Source organism: Blastocystis hominis, assembly GCF_000151665.1.
Source record: "Blastocystis hominis, Singapore isolate B (sub-type 7) whole genome shotgun sequence assembly, scaffold_6".
Lineage (NCBI taxonomy): Eukaryota > Bigyra > Opalinata > Blastocystidae > Blastocystis > Blastocystis hominis.
Genome location: NW_013171865.1, coordinates 523558 through 546557, shown reverse-complemented (window position 1 = coordinate 546557; position 23000 = coordinate 523558). Strand labels below are relative to the sequence as shown.

The following is a 23000-nucleotide window of genomic DNA, read 5'->3' as shown; positions in this document are numbered from 1 at the left end:
TTGATTGTATATTCAATATGCTGTTTGTGATTTTACACCGATGAATCCACAAATCACATATTTCGAATGAATCTTGATCGAACGACTTCAATCGAATCGTTTTGACAAGATTCATTGCACTTAATCGAATTGAATCAATAGGAATCGACACAATCCATATTTGTTTGTTGAGATAGTATTAATTTGGATAATACTCAATGATTCATTATTCTTTTGTTTTCTTTTGTTTTTGTTTTGATGTTGCTTATCTATTTCTGATTATTCCATTTTTCATTTGATATTGTTGTTGTTGTTGTTGTTGTTTTTCAACTTTTAGAATTCATTGTAGTTCATTTGATTATTTCATTTTCGATTTTGATTTTTAGTTTATTCTTGTTTGTTTTGCTATTCTTTAGTTTTCTTTGTTTCTTATTTTCTTATATTTGGGCATTTTATTCCTCTTCCTTTTCTTTTTCTTTTGTTTTGTATGATTCTAATTTGTTTTTAGTTTTTCTTTTTAGTATTTTCTTTTTCTTTATTATTCCCTTTTTTATATTCTAGCATTCATCCTTTTATTATTCACTATCCACCAGACAAATTGGATTGTGTCGATTCATATTGATTCAATTCTCATAAGGAAATATGTGATTATTTGTTTGGATTGTTCCATGTTTTGTTTTGCTTATTTCTGTTTGTTTTATGTTTATCATCATCATCATTATCATTATCATTATTGTATACCATTTTAACCAATTATCGAATCAATCATGTGCCATCAGTTTGAAACAACAATACAAATTCCACAGATCATTGTAAAATGAACCAGATAGAATTGTTCCAATCATAATCAATCGAAATGTGTTCCTATTAAACGAATCAAATCAAATCAAATCAAATGATCAAACGGAATCGAATGAAACACAATGAATCAAATCAAATCACCTAACAAGATAAGATAAGCTTAAACTTAACCAAATGGAATTGAAATCTATGAAAATCATATGAAATCAATTCCATTCTATTTATCAACTATACTCGAATCGATTTCGATTGAACATACCCCAATGATACAAGTAGATTGACATTTTGAAACAGATTTGGAATATCTATTTACCATCTCTATTCAATATTTAGATCCACTTTCCAATGTCACCAAAACGAGGACAACAGAAACTCCATTATACAGAAGTCAGTGATGTTAGACTTGGAAGATCCAAAGCAAATCATAACCAATCGATTCATTGTTACTTCGAAGTGTCAATGAAGTTGAATCATCATCATCCCATCTTTCTCCCCTACCTTCCAGTATCCGATATCATATGACACACATTGTTTTTCCTTTTTATTCATTCATTCATTCTGTTTTCCTTCATCACTCATTCAATCAATCATTCATTCATAGATTAATGGATCATTGATTGTCATAAAGGAAACACTTGATTCTTTGCTTTCATTGATTCCATTTCTTCTTTTGTTGACAAGGAATATTGTTATCGATTTTGATGGTCCGGAATCAATGAATGAATGGTAGGGGACTGAAAGAGAGAAGTAGCAATAGCGAGCAGCAACATCCAAAGCAACAACAATAATAGTAGTAGTTGTAGTAAGCAATGGACCAAACTATCTATCAAATGATTTAATCAATAATCAGAACCTACAATACGAAATCATTTCAAATCAATCGGATTGATGTTTCGTGACAACAATCAATCTTTCCATGCAAACCGACAATCAAATGATCTTCTCTTCATTTATATTTAAATCTGAATCGATTCACATAGATTCATTCAATTATGTGGATTGTTTGAAATTGATATGCATTCTTGGTATTTGTTTGTTTTCACATATCGAGTTTGTTCTTCATTTCGATCATTCCACATTACAATCCAATTGATCTATTATCCAGAATCGATCAGTAAGTATTATTGATTGATTGATTGATTGATCCATGATAATAATAATACTCATATTACCAATAATATGAGTATTATTATTATCATGGATTTGGTTCTTTCCTTATTTCTTTATTAAACTACACACATGGTTGTTTCAATATCTTTTTCTATGATGATTACTATTATTATTATGTATCATCAATAGCTATGGATTGTTCTCAGATATTCTTCTTTTTCTCATTCCTTTTACTGTTATTATTCTCATTATTACTTGTTATTCACATACACATTGTTTGTTCTACATCAATTTGGTATTGATTCGATATCGGACACTGCATTGAGTTCATAATTCATCCATTTGGATTATTACTCATGTTATTGTTCGTTCCTATTATGTTGTTGCTGCTCATTACTTCATTTCATTTCATTTCATTTCTGTTCTAGACATTGCTTTTGAACACATAATCTTATTATTATTATCATTGATTTCTATTACTGTTATTATTGTTGCTGTGCCATTTTAACGAATTCATTGTCGTTATTATTGTTGCTATTTGTTTTGTTGTTTGATAGATTCATATTATGAAAGAGTATACAGAATAGGCATCGATTCAATCAATCAATCAATCAATCATGCGTTAAACAGTTCTAAAAGCATGAACAAATGATTGAATGAATGAATGAATGAATGAATGACATCCTTGTTACTGATTTACAGATCATTGGTTGTGAGTAATGTATTGAGATTGTCAATCAATTCTTAGATAAGATATCATTCATTCATTCATTCATTCATTTGATCGTATAATCATTCAAATATCCCATTGCAATTCACATTATTGGTCCACTTTATACAGATTTAACGATATTTCCTTGTCAACAATCCATCATTCATTCTTATGGTACAAAATATACATAATCACAGTATGCACTCAATTCAAATCGATGTTTGTATAATCATTCATTCATTCATTCATTTACTCATTCATTTGTGTGTTTTCTTTTCAGTGTTGAATTGCTGAAATCGAATCGAATCCAACTCCAATATCACAACCAATCACATTCCCATTCATTTCGATTCTCTCTCATTCACTCTTCATTATCATAATCACGTATTACATCAATAATAATAAATAACTAATACATATCATTGAATGGATTAAGATCTTAAGCAATGAATACTATTTCTTCTATTCTTTTCTTTTCTTATTTCTTTCATCCATTCATGATACAAGCCATCTCCATGCTATGCAATCTTTGTACATCCAATTCATATTCATTCAATAGATTGTAACCAATTACACAAATCATTCCAGTACTATTCTATTCACATATAGCATACAATCTGTGATAATATCTATGAATCATTCAGTTCCAACCACTATATACCAATCATTGTGCATTCCAACTAACAATAACGGAATTTACTACAAACTCCAATCAATCATTCATTCATCGATTGGTTATTCCAGTACTAAGTATCAACAGTATTGTTCCTGTTACTCAGAATTAGTTATTTTATGAAAATGGATTTAACAGAATCGAACATTGTGTTAAACCAATGAAATGACAGAATCGTGTTTGTCTGGATTTTGTTTGTTTTGAAGCAAAACTATGCATGATCTATGTAATTCGTTTCAGGATGTGCTAAAACAGATCCCTGTGAAATATCATCATTTCAGCTATTGTTCGTCATAATTTGTGAAAATGACTTCATTTCCATTGCTACTTCATACATATGTTATTTTCTACTATTCTATTACATTCTAGTATTGTTGTTGTTTTCATTCATATTGGCCATTTCTGATTGTTCCATACTTCCTATCTTATTTTCACAGTATTCTATTCCATGGAGCATACTAATAAGCCAAAATATACAATCAACCACAAATACACATTATTCTATCTTCCCATACAGAATAATGATGATGATGATGACAAAACATCAACTATTCACAATCAATACTATTGAGAGTAACTATTGTGAAGATTCTTGTTTGTTAATACTGCTCATTCCTTCTCTCAGCTTATAACACGAACTAGCAACATTATTAGTTGTCACATTTAGAATGTGAATTCATTTTGGGCATTGATACAATTCATATCACACAATATGCACCAAAATGAAACAATACACATTTGTTGTTATTCTATTGCAGATATTCATTTTCCAAGTATTGATTCAAAGTATCTCGAGACTATATTATACAGATTAGTCATATATCAAAGGAAATACAACAATACTTGTGGTAAATGACTGATTCATCCTTCCTATTTCTATTGATAAGTTCATCCATATTTGATGCATGTCACATAACAAAAATGATCCGATTTTCACTATAACAAAAGCTCTTTCGATCAATAATAATATGATTTATCAACTTGTAGCTATCTTAAACCTCATTAATATGGAACAATAGTAGTAAGAGAATGGCACTATTTGTGTGAAACCTGGTGGCAGTTTTCTTTATATGCTATTTTGCACAATGACCACAATTGCGATCCTTTGTCTATCGTTGTAATCGACCAACCGATTCTGAGTCCTCGACTATCGTTCCTAGGCTGTTTGGTCGACAATCATCGGTCAAGAACCAGGTTTCGTGCTTTCTTACGCCTATTCCTTTCTACTATCAACCTAGTGTCCGTTTCTATTTTTGTGTTTGTTGCATCAGTTATACTTGGGTGCAAGAAAGCAGTAGACATACCTAGCTAATGTGAATAATTGTTATTTCTCTCGTATTTACATGTTTGTTTGCTTATTTGTAATGACCGAAAGCCAATATGTGTACATTGTTATCATAAATCCATCTATTGTTGTCCGTGCAAGTCATAAGTGTCATTGGTAAAGAAAGAACATGCATTATTCCATTCTCATACAAGATTCACCTATTAATGGTTCATTCGATTGGATAAATCCTCACAAGTTTAGAAATCCATTTATCACTTCCATGACTGTTCTATTCAAATCCAATCAAGTCATGTTCAATAATGTGGACTCAACCAATGTGGTGACAAACACCAATGGTGAAGGGATAACGATCTCGCCTGGTTATTATACACTGAGTGAAATCATTGCCATTCTGAACACCATGATTAATACTACATTCTCAATTTCCACAATGGCTACAAGTTATGAGTGTATTTGGATCCAGTCTCCATACTCTATCGATTTCATGAGGTACATATGATATCGAAACGATCATTGCAATGTTGAATGCGAGTGATGCTCTATTTGAAATAGTGTATAGTGGAGAAAATGCATTTCGAGTCTATAACCAGTTTGTGATTCTTCCTCTGACACAACTTATTCATTCCTTGAATAAAGCGATTCATTTATCGAGGTGTGTGGGGAGCATGAATGAGATCAAGGAACTATGGAAACCAGCAAAACGAAGAGGTGCCAATCGAATGATCATCAGTGGATTCAAACGAAACATATACTTCATCGATCTTATCGATTTCTCTTCCAAACAAGACAAATCGATACAAGAAGTATTGGGATCACAAAAGAGTACTGGATTCTATAAGAATCGTGGATACAAATACGTCCTTGTATGGATTGATGGATATTCGAAATACCTGATGACTCGGAAACTGAAAAGCAAGAATGCTACAGAAGTCACTCATGCGATGAATGATATCATTCAGACATATGGTGAATCATCAAAGCATAGTTGCTCGGATCGAAGTACCGAGTTCACCAATGCGATCTTTCGTACAAACATCTTGAACAAGTATGATGTCACCATGTATCACATGGATTCAGCGAATAAAGCAGTACTAGCTGAACGAACAATTCGAGATATCAAGGAACACATCATGGTTCCATTCAATCAATGGAAAGGTGTATGGTTCGACTTGATCGATGGTGCAGTTCGTCGATACAATGCAAGGAAGAACAGAGACATCGGATATACACCCAATGACATTTGGAACAACGATATCTTGTACACGGAGAAAATAGAACCATCCAACATGACAGCAAAGGACACAACACCTCAATTCGATGTTGGTGATTATGTTCGAGTGACACGAAGACCTCGCGTTCTGGAAAAGCGATCATTGACTAGCAAATGGTCTCAGGACTTGGTTGAAGTTGTTGACATTGACGATCACATCATGCCATTGATGTACGAAGTGAAGAATGTGGAAAGCGATAGCACACAGAAGTGTTATGATTGGGAACTGCTGGCTAGCAAATGGAAACCACAACCAGCACCGCCCATCACTCGATCCAAGAGTTGAAAGGAACCCAATGCATTGAGAGAGGCAGCAAGATCACATCGACCCATTACGAGGAGTCAGAAGAAGCAGATGAAGCGTCCCCAAGGTGTTCGAAAACGATCGTGATACTCTTCACACCACCTAGAAGCATGATGGGAAGATTCGAATACGTACGAAGGACAGGAGAGGTACCAACATTTACAACAGCATAACCAGTATGAGATACAAGACTATTCAATGTATCGATGTACGGTCTGTCTAGAATAGGCGTATTGTCAAACGTGACTAGCACTCGATAACCCTTTTCAACCACAGATTCGATTGACGTGCAATCGTTGAACATGTCTTCAGGAAGGTACGTTATGACAGTCGTGGTTATCAGGTACGATCCGGACGGCATAGGCGGCATACCATCACCACCCCACTCGCCATTGAATGATTCGGTAGCTTCTGGTGTGTACTCGAAGACAAATGCTTCGTTCGCTTTCACGATGCATGAAGCACTGCCCCACGAATACTGAGGAACGCCATTCACTGTCTCTCGAATTAGCACATGATGACCGTCCTTCTCTGGCATGTTGATGAGCATGTTGTCGAGCTTCTTGAACGTGTAATGGTTTCCATTGCTGCTGAAGATGTACGACATTTACTTATTTACTTTGGGGAAGATGATGTCTCCCCGGGGCAACACAGTTGCCCCCGTTTGGCGCTGATATGCACGAACATACACACCCTTCAGACACGCTCCATCATCGATGAACAGATCGGACAACTCGGGAGGCACTTCATCATCCACCACCTTGTAGACTACGCGAACATAGTAGTTGGAGAAGAAGTAAACAGCACGATTCTCTGTTTCCACAGACACCACATAAGGCTGTGTGTAATACTTCCTGCCGAAGACGTTTAGAGGCACACCGAGCAGACCATTGGATTCCAATTGAGGCAATAGATACTCCCATTCATCCTCGGTAAACATGGGCAGACGAGTTTCATCCAACGTCATCTTGATGCAATCATTGTCGTGCAGGATCAAACCACAGTTCAAATTCGATTGCAGGGTGCAAACACTGAAGCCGAATAGACGCTCACAATTGATCGGATACTTGGTATGAATGATGATATCGGAGAGTTTGATATTCTCGTCCTCACAAGTGCGTACCAGGGATGACCATGTGTTATTCTCCGTTTTCTTGTACTACATTTACACTTGGTATACTGGGTTCGCACTTATTAATATAATACGCATTCACATTTATGGATATATTCACAAATAAACCAATAAACACATTGAAATCCAATACAGGACGAAAAATTCAAATCAACGGAGTTCGCTTCTGGAACCTTCTCAAGTAGAGAATCAAGTACGACGAGAAATTGAATCGCTTGTTGTATAAACCATTGCCACCGGATACGACGATGTTCGTACCAAAGTCACGAATGTTATCACAAACAATCGATTTCTTATCATTGGAGGCACAGCTTCCATCGATATGATACGAGACAACTATAGACGCGTGAAAGGATGCTGGGGAAAAAGGATCAAAGATTCTGAGGCGTAAGATAAAGACCCGAACATTGGCATGATGTTCGCAGGAGATGACGAGTCATCCTCATCCAGCGATAGCAAGCATGTTGACATCAATGAATTCGAGTACAAAGCGGACGGTCATGCTATTTTCCCATTGACTAATTCATACCATTATTCACTTTGGACACTAAATATTCTTACAGCATAGTATAAATAAGTTCACATCGCGTTGGCTATACTTTCAATCCTGAGACAGGAAAACAGATCAAGATCGGTGGACCGACCTGGAAGCGATTGGTTGTTACGTACTATATGATCGGCGATATTTTTACCTACCGGACTATTCCCGACTAGAAAGCCTATGTGTCGGACAAGGTACTCGCGTTGAAACGAATGAAAGTGAAGTTCGCTAACACATGGAATGAACGTGAGGCAATCATTCAGAAGCATGGATATGATATGATCGCCGGGACTACCATGTATTCCGAGAATCTCATCGGCATCAAGTTGAATACACCGGTGCGCAGGGTGGAGAAGCCATTCTTCATCGGGTTTGCCATTCTCGACATGTCCAAACACATCATCTACGATTTCTACTACAACGTGCTCAAGACGACATTCGATAACGTGGAGCTATTGGGACAGGACACGGACTCACTCATCGTGCAGTTGAACGATCGCGGTAACATCGTTCACAAGATGTGTAAGATGTACAAGTCGTTCGACTTCTCGGAGTTGGATAACACGAGCTACTTCTATGGACAACTCGTGAAGTATTACGAACATGTAGTGGACAAATGCAAGTTCCCCTCATTGGAATCGTTCCTCAACTTCAACAAGAAGTTGCCTGGTCCCATTTTCAAGGACGAGCACAACGGACATCGCATCACGGAGTTCGTTGGACTGAGACCGAAGATGTATTACTTGGTCGATGAAAAGCATGTGATTCACAATGCAGCAAAGGGAGTGCCTCGCATTGTGGTGATCGATGGAGAAAGGATGAGCGTGAAGAACATCGACTTATACAAGCGTGTTTTAGAGGCAGAGAAGAAGGGAGAAGCAGTAATCGAAGACAGCTCCAAACGCATCAATAATCAAGGAAGCGATCTCACCACGAAGGAACAGAGCAAGACACTCAAGATTAGCACGGATAACAAACGATGGATCTTGGACGACAACATATACACACTGGCGTTTGGACATTACCTATTGAAAAACATGTAGTAGCGAACCGAAGTTCTTTTTACTTCGGTCGATAGAATTATCGCGCAGAATGCGTCGTCGATTTTCAGCTAAAGTTAGCAAAAAGAAGCTGAGGTTATTTTTTCGCACCTTCTATTTATTGAAAACCAAATAAGTGATGTTGTCTGAAGTAAGCCGTGGTGAGCCATGAAAATCGGGGTCTGAAGGCCGTCTGCGAGCGGCCAGCATGCAGTTGATAGGGTCTGAGAAGCGTTTATGGTCGAAAATGGCCGAAAAGGCACCCACAAAATATTCGCGCAAAACACGTCAATGTGTACTAGCAACCACAAAAATGAATTCATCTCTGAACAGTCGATATCGAGTAAACTCACTGGTATACATCATACTATTTATCACCTAAGAGTTCATTTAGAAAAATCATTGGAAAATATGCAAAGTACAACTTTCCATATATGAGAGTGCCGTTGGTCTCGTTGACTCCTTGATAGTATTTGCAACCGATAATAGGTGTCTTTTTCATATTCGTAGGATATTTAACACATAGTATTATCAATTTAAAAGCTGCAGATCTGTATATACTACTCAACTGATGATTCAATTTTCAGTTGCTGTACTATAGATTGCTCACATTCTTTCCATATAACGATTCACATCATTGAGTTACAATTGGAAGCAAAATGTAACACATCCAATACATGTCACTGTTTTCAGCTGATCTCCTCGCTTCTCTATAACACATACCGTTAAAAATGATATCCCTATACAAAATATGTCCTCAACAAGCATTACAAATCGCAAGGAATCAATTACACCACCTGTACAATTCTTTCATATCCGCCAGCAAGACGGATATCCGCAGATTAGTAAAGAACATACACATACGACATCAATTACTACTACTACTACAACCACTACATCAAAAGCATGCATTGAAATTATGGTAGTTTATCGTTCACATCACCTCACCTTATGCGATCAACATGCTCTCCCCACCTAGAATAAGAGAACCATCCGATCAATATCGTAACATAGTTTGTTACCTCCTTTCTAGCTATATCTACCGTAAAATATCCCTCTTTTCAGAGCTCTGTTAGCTCAGTCGGTAGAGCATCGTGCTTATGTCGCGATGGTCAAGGGTTCGATCCCCTTACGGAGCACTTTTTTCTTTCGTAATACGGTATTGAAACAAACATGGACCACTAAGTTTTATTTGCATTTATGATTTCCCATTGAGTCTTCGAGCAGAACGCAACTCCAAGCAATCGATTGTCAAACATTCGATACCACAACGAGTTATACGCTTTTTTCGCCTATTTCTAACCTTCTCTCCCCACTATTACTTCTTCCACCGTCGCAAACTCCACAAACACTTTTCCTTCTTCCATCGCGGTCTTCGGAGCTACCAGCACGCTCTTCACCTCTCCGTAGCGTGTCATTTCCTCCCTGATCTCCTCCCGAAGCGCAGAGAAGTCATCCACCGATTCCAAATCAATCGGCGTCACCAAGTTCGTAATCTCCAAAACCGTAGTAAGCGACTGCTCGTCCATTTCAACGCACATATGAAGAACTTCCTGTGGAATGGTTTCGAGCTCTTTGAGAATCCATCTCACATCTAATCCGGACACTTCGAACATATCTGCCCAGGTTTTGTCTGGACAGATTTCCTGCCATTGCCGATGATCCGTCTGCGGACCTCCGTAGTCTACCGGTCGATCTACCATTCAATCGTGGAAACGTGGATACTGATGCGGAGACGCTGGCCATGGAAGTAGATCCCGTCCATGTTGAGCGCGGCCGTGGCCTCGTCCTCGTGGCGAAGACTCACGAAGCAGAACTTGGGGAGGATTCGGCAGCTCAATACGGGATTGCCTGGCCAGAGATTGAGACGAGCCGTGTGCATGGCGCGGTTGAGAAAGGCCACCACGTCTTCCGGAAAGGTGCCTTCGTCGATGTTCCCCACATAGAGGTCTTTGCCGTAGGCGTAGCGGGGCTCGATCATGTCGAAGTCTGGAATTGTGCTGTTTTGGGAAGCTAGCGTTAGAGAGACAATCAGGAGCTCTACACAAAATCGATTGCTTCGCATTGTTGATCACATCGAGCAGAGTATTTTTCGTTCGTTTTGCTGATTTGGATCTGGAACGCGATCTAGATCTGGATCTGGACCTCGATCTCCTCCTTCGATGACTCGAATGGCGATGACGACTTGGAGACCGACTATGGTAGCGAGACCTTCTTGAACGGTGTCTGTCGTGTGAATGGGATGATCTTGCAGAGTGGGAACGAGAGTAGTGGCGGCTATCTCGTTCTTCACTGTGAGAGCGTTTTACTGCATTTAATTCTTCATTTTTGTTTTCCTCTCTCTTTGCATTTTCTTCCCCGTTCTTTTTCTCGTCTGTGTTGGACTCGGAATCAAATGTCTAGATGACATAAGAACTGAACTCCATACGCCCTCCACACCTTCAAACTTACGACTCTCCTCCATTGGAGGAGATTGACTCTCCATGAATTTGATTTTTAAAACTGTCCGATTCCTCATTTGATTATCAATATTCACTCCTTTCTCTTCACTAAACCCATTTCTAATTTCAAACAAGAGATTTAAACATCATTATTTTCATTTCTTTCTGTAGATTAGACATTGTGTCTTTATTCATTTTTGCTCGTTCATGAATGAAGGGTACGAAAATGCAATAGAAAGTGTGATTGGGTAGAAGCAGTGAATTGAAGCAAAACGTCAAGGTCGATGGAGCAATTTGGGGAAGAGTATGAGTGGAATGAAGCGAACTCATCAAAATAGAATTTACTTCGTCGGCTGTCCAAAAGAGCAGGAATTGATCCACGGTAGGAGTCAATACTTTTTTTCACCTATAGATTGGTCGAATCACTTGTTGAGCCTGTAATGATGTGAAATAACGTTGATTCTAGATTCCTGTTCCTTCCTGTTCCTCTTTGCAATCCTATATTCAACACATAAATGACACCTGCGATCAAGTTTTTATTATTTTTACTTTTACCAGCGCAGCTCACACACAAGATTTCTGTAAATGAAACCAAATGCCACGCACTGGCAAACAAACAAATCGTTTTTACTCTCCCCACAGACACCCCGCTCTCCCCCGAATCCACCTCCCTTCTCTCCGAGTCCCTCGAAGACCAAACGAACCGCATTTGGGAGGAAAATCGCCTTCGCCACCGCGAATCCGAGCGAAAACTCATCTACCCTCGCGGAGAAAGCATGTACGCGCCGCTCCCCGCCCCGTTCTCTCCTAGCTCCTACCGCGTGAACTCGGAAGCGATCATTCACCGAAACCAAGTTGCTTTCAATTCAAACCGCGCTCTCTTCGTCCCCGTCATCGCCCGCCAAATCCGCGCGCGCTTCCTCCACATCCGCGAAGTCAACACGCGTTTCAAGCGGCTCAACGACCACTGGAACGCGCTGCACCGAATCGACGACGACTCTTCCGCGGGGAATCGCGGGTGGAAGGAGGATTTGGAGAACAAGCGCGACAAGCGGTCGCAGCGTGGGTTTCCCGCGGGTTTTCAAGCGTAGCCCCGCGGTCAATGGCGCGCGTGACGCGAAGCCAGACGTCGATCATGGTGGATGCAGAGTCGGCGACGCCGCGAGTAGGATCGAGCGTGGATGGTGAGGCAAAGGACCCTGCGTATTTCCGATCGCGCCAAGCGGATGTTTCATTGTGTTACCAAGAGCCAGTGCGCTACGTGTATGTGAATCATAACAATAAATTGACCACCGACGGGAAGCCGATGCGCTGCCAGGACGTCCCGCGGAGTAGATGGTGGAAACGTGGAATGAGGGGTAGCGATCGCGTGCGAGAAGGACTGCAATTGTCCGCTGAAACTGTTTGAACTGAGCAAACGAAGCCGGCCGTGGAGCGACATGGAGAAGTTCATCTTTATCAACGGGTTTTTCAATCGTCCGAAGGTGGGAGCGGCGGGAAGCGGCGAGGCGTAGGACTTCCGGTACATCGCGAACACGCTGACGAACCGGTCGGTGCAGGACGTGATCGATTTCTACTATCTGCATAAGCGGGGCATGTACGTGAAGCTGCTGCTTCGGATCCAGCTACTGATGTGGAAGAACATGCACTACGATGTGCGGCCGCTGATTCTGGTGGCGGCGTACGGGATTGGGCTGCCGATTCCGGAGGAAATGCTGGGTCCGAACTATGCGGATTACAACATCGCGGACTACATCAAGGAGGATCATATCACGCTGTTGAATAGCCAGCAGGGCGTGAAGGTGGAGGACGAAATGCTGCTGCGGCATCCGACGTATCAGTACCGCGCGGAGGACAACGCGACGATCACGCCGGCGATGCTGACGGAGCGGCGGCAGGTGCGGGAGAAGCGGATCGAGCAGCTGCTGATCAACATGGGCGTGGATGTGAGAGCGGAGAGGAGGCGTGAGGGATAGCTGAAGAACTGCATTCCGAGCGAAGAGAAAGTGGCGGAAGGGCACGGCGAGGCGGTGGGGAGTGCGGTGAAGGAGCCGTATCATCGGCGCTATTCGGAGATCGAGGAAGATGAGTTCGCGAAGCGACGATCGTAGGGAGTAGAAGGGGAGGAGGAGTGAGGCGAAGGGATTCGTTTAGTGGGAAACGGGCGCGCGCTGATTCGCTGAGTTATTCGGAGATGTAAATGGGTTTGTGTGGAATAATGGAGTTGCTGTACTTTGTGTTTGTGCGAAACATTAGTGAAGGGGTTGTGGAATCAAGACGAGTAACCAACAAGGATTCGAATGGATTCGATGGGATTCATAGCAAACAAATGAACAAACAAACAACAAATCACATTAAATCAAATCAAATCAATTCAATTCCATTCAATTCAATTCAATTCCATTCAATTCAATTCAATTCAATTCCATTCAATTCAATTCAATTCAATTCAATTCAATTCAATTCAATTCAATTCAATTCAATTCAATTCAATTCAATTCAATTCAATTCAATTCAATTCAATTCATTCCACTTTCATTCCATTTAGAACAAACAACAATTCTATTCCATTCCATTTTCATTCCATTCGATGAATTCAAACCTTCAACTTATAGAATCGAATCGCATTCCCGCCCATAATCTTCGCTTGATCCGCCTCGCTGAACTTGGAAATGTACTTCTTCACGATATCCACCACTTGCCCATATTCACCGCACAGCGTCATCACTACCCTTCACCCCACTCTCTCTTTTTCTTCCCTACTCGGCCAATCCGATCCCACCATCACGCGATCCACACCGAACGCATCGAAAATAATATCCAGATACGGTGTGAAGTCCTCTTCCTTCCAATTCGCCCAGTTTCCTTCCGTCACCATCCCAGACACCTTCACAAACACGTTCGGAAAAGCGGCCAGATCCTAGGTCTCAGCCAATCACAACGACTACGCGAATGCCCTGCTCCCACTCACCGATAATGTGGTCCTTAATGAAAGGTTTCGCGATGTGGTCGATGACGAAAGGCTGGTCAGGGAACTTCGCTACGAATTCCTTGGCTACCTTCAAGTGCTTCGGGTAGATTAGGATATCGTAGGTCAGGTTGTACTTCTTCAGAAGGCTGATGCCACGTAGGAAGTTCTCGCGCAATAAGAACTCATCGTCCGGTTCATCTTGCACCTATTATTCGAGAAAGAGGATATGGACGTACGATGTGGCGAACTCCAACAAGCTTATCTCGTTTCGAGTAGAGCGCAAGCTATTTGGGACGAACGGAAAGAAACCACATACTTTTTCCTCAATATCATCAGCGCGGAGATCCAACCATCCCACAACACCACGGACCACTTCAGGGTATTGCTCTGCAAGCCCTAACAAAAAGTTCGTCTCCTCTTCGGATTGGCGAGCTTGAACGGCTACCGTCCCATCCATTCCGTAAGCTTCGAGATGGTTCTTCAATTCTGGAGGCAGGAAATCTCTCCGCAAGGACTTCATATCCTCGTTTAACCAAGCGAATTCCTGCATATCATTTTCCAATATTTGGAAAGAGTACAACGGGATCGTAGTGCCAAAAGTGCTGGTGAGAATCAATCTTGGGTGTAGACATTTTTTTATGATGGATTGCTGCGAGGTCTATTTGGTTTGAGCCATTGATCATTTTCCTCCAGCAATAAGTAACTACACTTTGTTTCACTCCAACTCCTCAAATCCATTATTGAATTCGTGCAACTACGAATAGATATATATGAGTGTAAAAAAATAATCTATATATATTCAACCCCTTTTCGACAAGTCACAATTCCTATTGTCCAAAATCTGCGAGTTGTTTTTCTGCAATGGATCCATTTCAAGATATCATTGAAATAGCCCATTCAATTCGAGATGTATCTGCTTTTCCCTTTTTTGTTTGTAGACATGTTTAAGTTTTCCAACTGTACTAGTAACTCCATCCGATGTGGAAGATGTGCTTTTGAAGATTAGATTTAAAAAATAGGAACCTTTTGTGGAAGAGCAGAAAAGACGCAGAAGAGTGGCTTCTAGTTATCATCTGCTTCAAGTAGAGCAATCAAGAAGAGATATTTATAAAGAAATGAGTAGCGTTGAATTCATCAGTTCAGTGTAGAACTTTCCGGGGATTCCCTGCGCTCTGAAACGGATCTTCAGAATGAGCTAAGAAAGTTGCTGATCACAAGACAAATAGAGCAGTTGAAGTGCTTGAGAGAGGAGCAGTCGAGACAGCTGGAATCGATTTTGCAACCGGGAACTATCCTAACGGATGCTGAACAAAGAATTATCGTATAGCATCGTCTGTTGGTTTGATTGCTAGGAGGAAATGCGAAGTCGAGATCGACGTGTTCTGCAGCTTCAGCGTCTGCGCAAGGAGTACGAAAGAAAGCTGCAGGAAAATGCGAGCCTGCTGGAGGAAAACCAATCTCTCAAAGCTGCTTGTGACACGTTAAGAGGTCAAATCCATGTAGTGCGTGATTTTTCTATTGGATTGGGTAGGAGCAAGAAACAGTGCTTCAAGAAATGGAGGAAAAAGAATCGAAATCGGTAAATCGAGAGAAACAGCAACATGAGTTGAAAATGTATCGCAAGATAGGCCGCTAGAGTGTAGAGCGATAAGCAAATACGAAGTTCAGCGCCGTCAGAACGAGATTCTCCGTAACATCTATTCCTCCCTCGTATTGGCGAGCCGGATAGACTGGGCTCGGAAAGACCGCATTCGCGAAATGATGTTGTGCGTGGAAGATGCCCCAGGCGTGCCAGAGAAGGAACTAGACAATGTATAGGTGATTGCCTGTTTGTTTCCAAACTATTTTGGCGACTGTCCGATTTGGACACCACGAAGGATCGTGCAATGATCTAAATAAATTGAATGATTCAGCAAAATTCGTTTGTTGTGTTGAATTATTAGGAATGGCTTTCACTAAACCCACGTAAGGGACATATAGATAAGCGTTATGGCGTAGTGACGACGACGTCCGCAAGATGCTGGTCGCTCGTACCCACTACGGAACTAAGAACCTGAACTTCATGATGAAGGACTACGTGTTCCGCCGCAACAAGGAGGGAGTCCATATCATCAATCTGGCCAAGACCTGGGAGAAGCTGGTGCTGGCTGCCCGTATCATCGTTGCCATTGAGAACCCTCAGGATGTGATCGTGATCGGTGCTCGTGAGAACTCTCAGCGCGCTGTGCTGAAGTTCTGCAAGTACACTGGTTGCCAGACCATCTCCGGCCGCTACACCCCCGGAACCTTCACCAACCAGATCACCAAGCAGTTCCGTGAGCCCCGTCTGCTGATCGTGACCGATCCCAGCTGCGACAAGCAGGCCATCCATGAGGCTGCTTGCGTGAACATCCCCACGATCGCCTTCTGCGATACCGACTCTCCTCTGGAGTACGTGGACTGCGCGATTCCCTGCAACACCAAGAACAAGAACTCCATCGGTCTGATGATGTGGTTCCTCGCTCGTGAGGTGCTCCGCTTCCGTGGCATCGTGAGCCGCGATGCTGAGTGGGATGCTTGCGTCGATCTGTTCTTCGCTCGCGACCCCAAGGAGATTGAGGACTCTCAGAAGGAGGCTGCTGAGGCTGCCGCGCAGGCTGCCGAGACTGAGGCCGCTGCTCAGGCTGCTGCTACTGAGGACAACTGGGAACAGCCCGCCACCGAGGCTCAGTGGTAAATAGAATTCGATCCACAACAAAGGAGTGTGCGTGTTTGTTAGAGAAATGAGGGTGGTTTGTTTTGTGAGATGATAGAATGGGGTGGTGTCGGACAGGGTCTGAGAGGGTTCGAGAGGGTAGAAAGAAATGAACGCGGATACCATTTTGAACTTGATCAACCGGATTTGTGGAGAGGAGGGAGACGACGTGAAGCGAAGGGGTGAACTCACGTTGCGACAAGAGTTGGCCGATGAAGGGAGGGAAGGTTTGCTGTGGGCGTGTGATGATTTATTCCATTGCTACGACACGGAGGTAGTATCGTCTAGCTCTGGAATCGGAACTTCGTTTGCGGCATCTTTGGACAATGAGTTTTCACTAATTTCGGATAGTGACGTAGTAAGTTGTGGCTGTGTACAACGGATAGGCATTGTTCAAATCCATCTTGGAGCCGTCACCTTCGGATGTGTATTCGGATCGCGTTTCGCGTGCTGGAGCCAGTAATCCAGGATACAAACAACCGATTCCGCAGGAAACCCGCTTCCCCAAACGTGCCTCTCCGTATGCCGCGCAAAATTCAAAGCGTATGTATTATGACAGCAATGCAAGCCGCATGGAAGTGGAGACACTGGAGGACGCGATGGATCCCGAGAATGCTGCGTCCTCTGGGGGTTACTACCCCTCACTGAATGTTCCCCTCTTTTTGATTGAATTGAATTCTCAGAACTCACGAAACAACCCAAATCCGCTCAATTCATTGCATATTTCGAACACTTTGAATTCCATGAACTCCATGAACTCCATGAACTCCATGAACTCCATGAACCCAATGAACCCAGTTCCCCCGGTTCCCCCGACCTCCCTCGACTCTCCATTCCCCGCGGAACCCGACTCCGCGCCTCCTCCCGCGGGGGGCTTCATCTCCGCGCGCAGCCAGTACATTCTCGACCAGCAGCGAAAATACGGAAAAACCGCGGTTCCCGACAAGTCCGATTCCCTCTTTCCCTCTCCCTCAGAGTTCCCCGCGGCAAATCCCTCGGCGGGAAACGCCGCTTCTCGCCGCCGTCGTCGGTGTCCCGCGGTTCTGCGGACGATTCGATGACGACGATCGGGAAGTCTCTGTTCCGCGGGAAATCCTCGGACGCGGGGGCCGCGGGGGCCGCGGGAGGCGCGGGCAATTCCCTGGAGGAGCTGGGCATCGACCCTGCTTCGCTGCCGGAGAAATTGCGCGGGCTAGACGAGCGGTTCATCGTGAACATCCTGAGCGAAATCATCGACCACGGCGCGCCGGTCACGTGGGACGACATCGGTAGGGCTCCCCGCGGGACTCGATCGTAGCGGGTCTGGCGCACGCGAAGCAGTGCGTGATGGAAGCGGTGATCTGGCCGATGCAGCGACCGGACCTCTTCACCGGGCTGCGCGCGGTGCCGCGCGGACTGCTGCTGTTCGGGCCGCCCGGGACCGGGAAGACGCTGCTGGGGAAGGCGATCGCGCACGGGGGCGGATGCACCTTCTTCAGCATCAGCGCGTCCTCGCTCACCAGCAAGTGGATGGGAGAGGGAGAGAAGATGGTGCGCGCGCTCTTCGGCGTCGCCGAGATGAAAGCGGTGGCCCTCCCGCGGGGAACTCATGTGTAGCCGTCGGTGATCTTTATCGACGAAATCGACTCGCTGCTCGGCATGCGAAGGTGGAAACGTGGAAACGTGGAAGGTGATGGGTAGAGAGGACGATCTGGAAGGGACGCGTCGTCTCAAAACGGAGTTTCTCGTGCAGCTGGACGGGGTTTCATCGGCCGAAAAAGCCTCGATTTTGGTCATCGGAGCGACCAATCGGCCGCAGGATCTCGACGAGGCGGCGCGGAGACGGTTCGTGAAGCGGCTGTACATCCCGCTGCCGGACGAGGAGACGCGGAAAGCGCTGTTTGGGATTTTGCTGAAGAAGAACGAGAACCAGATCGATGATGCGCAGATTGATGTCTTGGTCGAGCGGAGCGAGGGATATTCGTGTGCCGATATCCATAATCTGTGTAGGGAAGCGGCGATGGGACCGATTCGGGATGTGAGCAAGCGAGGAGGCATCGCAGGGATGAATGTAGGGATGAGGGGACGCTGCGAGGTAGCTGTCGAATCTGCGGCCTATCAACATGGAGGACTTTGAATATGCGTTCGGACAGGTCCGAGCCAGTGTGGGGCAAGATGACCTGGATGGGTATAAGCAATGGAACGAAAAGTTTGGAAGCTTGGGAAGCGCTGGAGTCGCGTGAACGTGTTTGTTAAATAAATAAAGAAAAAATAAGCAGATGTTTGATTCTAATCGGAAGGAGTAGAATGGCTGTCCGATTCGGCTTTGCGGCGTTTTTCCAGGCGCTTCTTGCGGGATTCGCGCTCCCACTCTTCTTGATGTGCCTTGTAGCGCTGTCTACGCTCTTCCGTTCCGTAGGAGGTGTACCAGATCGCGCCTACGCGGAATCCACTCGAGAAAACCAAAAACCTCCCAAAATCAAAGCGGGCACTACGATCACGCTAGCGTATTTGAGACGGGATGCCAACGTTGTTGGAGGTGGCATGAAGCTAAAATCGAGTCAACTCCAAGAGTTCCAAAAATAGTGCTTTTTCTGCCACTCACGACTCCAGAGCAGAAATAACATTGAACGGCTTCGCTGAGTCGAACACCCACGCAATAAACATGGAGAGCGACTTGAAACAACGTGTTATGGACTATATCCAGACGAATTCTGTGAAATTGGTTGCGAAGGCGCCCGCGGCACCCAAGCAAGCAAACCAACCGAAGCAGACGAATAAGGAGAAGGTGGCCAAGAAGGAAGTAGAGAAAACGGAGAGTATGAAGGAGCCTGTGGCTAACGACGTTGCTGCTTCTGCCGAATCGACACCAAAGGAGAAGAAGGTGCCTTTTCTGCTACCCGTTTTGACTGTTAGGAGCAGGATGTGAATCCCTGGAGTGTGGAAGCGGGCGATGATGGAGTGGACTATGCCAAGCTGATCCGCACGTTCGGTTCCTCTCCGATTTCTCAAGTAGTGGTTAGATGAGTGGGTGATGGTTTAGGAACTGATTGATCGTTTCGAAAAGGTGACTGGGAAGCCTGTTCACCGTTGGCTGCGTCGTGGACTGTTCTTCTCGCACAGGTACTCATCGATGTCTTTTTTATTCGTAATCTCTTCAGAGACCTGAATTTGATTCTCGACGCGTACGAGAAGGGAGAGAAATTCTATCTCTACACGGGAAGAGGCCCCTCTTCGGGAAGTCTGCATCTCGGGCATCTGATCCCCTTCTTCTTCACCAAGTGGCTGCAGGACGTGTTCCACTGCCCCCTGGTGATCCAGCTGACCGACGACGAGAAGTTCCTGTGGAAGAAGCTCACGCTCGACGAGTGTCGGCAGATGTGCATCGACAACGCGAAGGACATCATTGCCTGCGGATTCGACCCCAAGCTCGTATTTCCTTTTTTTTCTGTCCCATCCAGACCTTCATCTTCAACGACATGCGCTACATCGGCGAGATGTACCCCAACATCGTCCGCATTCAGAAGTGCGTCACCGTCAACACCGTACCATTCCCGCGGTTCTCTCACCCAGGCACGTGCCATCTTCGGCTTCTCCGACGACTCCAACATCGGCCAGCAAGCCTTCCCCGCGATTCAAGCGGCGCCGTCGTTTTCGTCGTCTTTCCCGCGGGTTCTGTGCTCGTCGAAGCTCCGCTGTCTGATCCCGTGCGCGATCGACCAGGACCCGTACTTCCGCATGACGCGCGACGTGGCGGTGCGTCTGAAGGAGTTCAAACCGGCGCTGATCCACAGCAAATTCATCCCGTCGCTGACGGGGCTGGGGACGAAGATGAGCGCGTCGACCCAGAACACGTGCATCTACGTGACGGACACGGCGAATCAGATTAAGAACAAGGTGGGAGAGAATGAGGGGAGAGGTGAGCGGTAGATTAACAAGTACGCGGTGAGCGGAGGAAGGGAGACGGAGGAGGAGCAGCGGAGATTGGGAGCCGATCTGGCGAAGGATATTCCGTATCAGTATCTGGAGTATTTCCTGGAGGACGAGGAGGAGCTGATGCGCATCAAGGCGGAGTATGCGAGCGGAAAGATGCTCACCGGGGAAGTCAAGAAGATTCTGATAAAGGAATTGCAGACGCTGATCGGAGAGTTCCAGGAGCGGAGAAAGAACGTGACGCAGGAGGTCGTGGACCAGTTCTTTGCGATTCGGCCGTTGGAATTTTGATTTGTTTGAGGGAAACAGAATGGATGGTGGAAGTGGAAGTAGGGAAGTGGAAGTGGAAGTGGAAGTGGAAGGGAAGGGAATTCGCAAGTTCGCAAGCCAAAATCTGGTATTATACAATGAAAGTTTACAGAATCAAACAATGTAGCAACATTCATTCACCATTATTCTCATCCAAACGCACTAGTACCCACACATAGTACCACCTCTTTCTCTTTCTCTCTCACTCCCTCATTCCATTGCGTAATCCAACAAACACATCACATCGACGGCATACAACCCAACACCACGCTTACTCTCTCCGCATCGAACTCCTTCATCACCAGCAACTCTCCTTCCACCTCAAATCCCCCCAGCTGCAGCAGCGCCAGCGCTCCGGGCACGCTCACCACGTTTTTCTGCAGCAGTGCGTTGTCGCGCCGGATTTGCCTATATTTCGGGTCCTCTTTTCCCGCGTTCTGCAGAATCGCGCGCACCGTATTCAGCGCACGACGACCCGCGTTCCCCGCGGTTTGCAGCATCAGCGACGCCACCAGCAGCTGCGCGCGCTCCTCCGGCGTTTTTTCCGCGGGAATCCTACCTCCCAAAACCCCGCCAACTCTACTTCGCCTGCTGCTGTTCCGCGGTTATCCCGTGATCCTTGCGCCACAGCTCCAGCTGCCGTTGCCGCTCTTTTTCCGCGGCAATTTTCTCCCGCCTTTCCTTCTCCGCTTCGCGCTGCCGCTGCGTTCGCTCCAGCTCCGCGCGCTGCAATTGGTCCAATTTCCCGCGCTCGATCCGCTCCTTCTCCCGCGCTTTTTCCCGCGCTTTTTCTTCCCGCGCTTTTTCTTCGCGCCGCTGCTGGATTTTGGCGCGCATTTCCTCCACGCGGCTCTGGAAGTCCGCCGAATTCGAAGAATTCGATGAAACTCCCGAAGAATTGGATGAAACTCCCGATGAATTCGACGAATTCGATGGAACCAGGCGGCACTGCGTGCCGTCGCACTCGACGTGGGGCGCGTCCCCGCGGGAATCGGCGTCGGCCGGGGCGGGAAGCGCGGTTATGTACACGACCAGGTCGGTGAGGTCGCGCGAAGGGCACTCGCGGAGCGTCTAGGTGAAAGGTGGAAACGGTGGTAACCTGGTCGACCTGGGCAGCGGTGAAACCCATGGAAAGAAGCGTGTCTCGCAAGGAAGCCGTCGATTCCGATCTGCGATGTCAACTCCACACTGAGCTGCGTACGACTGTGAAGCGGCTTTATCCTTTTCCTCAGCTACTACTTCTTCTTCCTCTTCGTCACCGTCGGAATCCTCCTTCGAGAGCATCTTGTTGAGCATGCTGTTCATGTGCGAACTCGTGCTCGCTGCGGACATTTTTATTCCTCCAAACTTCTTGAGACGCATCTCACGAGCATTAACTGAGGCGGACGAACTTCCGCCCAAAGCCATGCCTTTTCCTTGGAATCCGCTTCCCGCAGACTCATACTTCTGAATGTTCCGCTCCACGGCATTCGCATCCGCTCCGGTAACGCGATCCACCTCCGTTCCCTGAAGTACAAAAACAAATGTTGGCAACCCAGTCACACCGTATTCTCCAGATAGATGGCGGTTCTTATCGCTGTCGACCCGCAAAAACACAACATTCTTGTACCGGACACTGAAATCATCGAAAATCGGATGCATATATTTGCAAGGACCACACCTAGATATCAGAAAAGCAACGCACGTGTACCATGTAGCGAAGAAGTCTATGACAACCAGGCGCTTCTCTCGAGGGTTCACCCACTTGGAGAGATCTCCGTTGACCTCGATAACGTTGGACATT

The 23000-nt window shown here is 44.9% G+C and overlaps 8 protein-coding genes; 5 read left to right on the top strand and 3 right to left on the bottom strand.

The window, feature by feature from the left end:
* Positions 1 to 10028: 10028 nt before the first annotated feature.
* GSBLH_T00004313001 (uncharacterized protein) lies at positions 10029 to 11340 on the bottom strand. XM_013043192.1 has 4 exons: positions 11279 to 11340; positions 10895 to 11249; positions 10173 to 10863; positions 10029 to 10142 (listed from the first exon to the last, which is right to left on the bottom strand). The coding sequence occupies exons 1-3, from the start codon at positions 11312 to 11314 to the stop codon at positions 10547 to 10549; spliced, it is 708 nt and encodes a 235-aa protein (XP_012898646.1). The 5' UTR covers positions 11315 to 11340; the 3' UTR covers positions 10029 to 10142; positions 10173 to 10546.
* A 1479-nt stretch (positions 11341 to 12819) lies between these two features.
* On the top strand, positions 12820 to 13502 carry GSBLH_T00004312001 (uncharacterized protein). XM_013043191.1 has 2 exons: positions 12820 to 13237; positions 13268 to 13502. Exons 1-2 carry the CDS (start codon positions 12887 to 12889, stop codon positions 13400 to 13402), a joined length of 486 nt encoding a protein of 161 aa, XP_012898645.1. The 5' UTR covers positions 12820 to 12886; the 3' UTR covers positions 13403 to 13502.
* A 349-nt stretch (positions 13503 to 13851) lies between these two features.
* On the bottom strand, positions 13852 to 14894 carry GSBLH_T00004311001 (uncharacterized protein; the record flags this gene model as incomplete). XM_013043190.1 has 6 exons in its annotated part: positions 13852 to 14018; positions 14055 to 14211; positions 14240 to 14467; positions 14499 to 14546; positions 14579 to 14806; positions 14841 to 14894. The coding sequence occupies 6 exons, from the start codon at positions 14892 to 14894 to the stop codon at positions 13888 to 13890; spliced, it is 846 nt and encodes a 281-aa protein (XP_012898644.1). The 3' UTR covers positions 13852 to 13887.
* A 204-nt stretch (positions 14895 to 15098) lies between these two features.
* On the top strand, positions 15099 to 16080 carry GSBLH_T00004310001 (uncharacterized protein; the record flags this gene model as incomplete). XM_013043189.1 has 7 exons in its annotated part: positions 15099 to 15171; positions 15201 to 15251; positions 15282 to 15381; positions 15411 to 15583; positions 15615 to 15761; positions 15794 to 15876; positions 15906 to 16080. Exons 1-7 carry the CDS (start codon positions 15124 to 15126, stop codon positions 16078 to 16080), a joined length of 777 nt encoding a protein of 258 aa, XP_012898643.1. The 5' UTR covers positions 15099 to 15123.
* A 103-nt stretch (positions 16081 to 16183) lies between these two features.
* GSBLH_T00004309001 (uncharacterized protein) lies at positions 16184 to 17006 on the top strand. XM_013043188.1 has 2 exons: positions 16184 to 16227; positions 16261 to 17006. Exons 1-2 carry the CDS (start codon positions 16208 to 16210, stop codon positions 16976 to 16978), a joined length of 738 nt encoding a protein of 245 aa, XP_012898642.1. The 5' UTR covers positions 16184 to 16207; the 3' UTR covers positions 16979 to 17006.
* A 1047-nt stretch (positions 17007 to 18053) lies between these two features.
* On the top strand, positions 18054 to 19218 carry GSBLH_T00004308001 (uncharacterized protein; the record flags this gene model as incomplete). The annotated part of the gene is made up of 5 exons (XM_013043187.1): positions 18054 to 18264; positions 18294 to 18562; positions 18593 to 18642; positions 18677 to 19046; positions 19075 to 19218. 5 exons carry the CDS (start codon positions 18054 to 18056, stop codon positions 19216 to 19218), a joined length of 1044 nt encoding a protein of 347 aa, XP_012898641.1.
* A 395-nt stretch (positions 19219 to 19613) lies between these two features.
* GSBLH_T00004307001 (uncharacterized protein) lies at positions 19614 to 21199 on the top strand (the record flags this gene model as incomplete). XM_013043186.1 has 7 exons in its annotated part: positions 19614 to 19859; positions 19892 to 19987; positions 20019 to 20098; positions 20137 to 20407; positions 20437 to 20520; positions 20549 to 20872; positions 20906 to 21199. The coding sequence occupies exons 1-7, from the start codon at positions 19641 to 19643 to the stop codon at positions 21197 to 21199; spliced, it is 1368 nt and encodes a 455-aa protein (XP_012898640.1). The 5' UTR covers positions 19614 to 19640.
* A 259-nt stretch (positions 21200 to 21458) lies between these two features.
* On the bottom strand, positions 21459 to 22999 carry GSBLH_T00004306001 (uncharacterized protein; the record flags this gene model as incomplete). XM_013043185.1 has 3 exons in its annotated part: positions 21459 to 22386; positions 22419 to 22877; positions 22908 to 22999. 3 exons carry the CDS (start codon positions 22997 to 22999, stop codon positions 21717 to 21719), a joined length of 1221 nt encoding a protein of 406 aa, XP_012898639.1. The 3' UTR covers positions 21459 to 21716.
* Between the last annotated feature and the right edge of the window lies 1 nt (position 23000).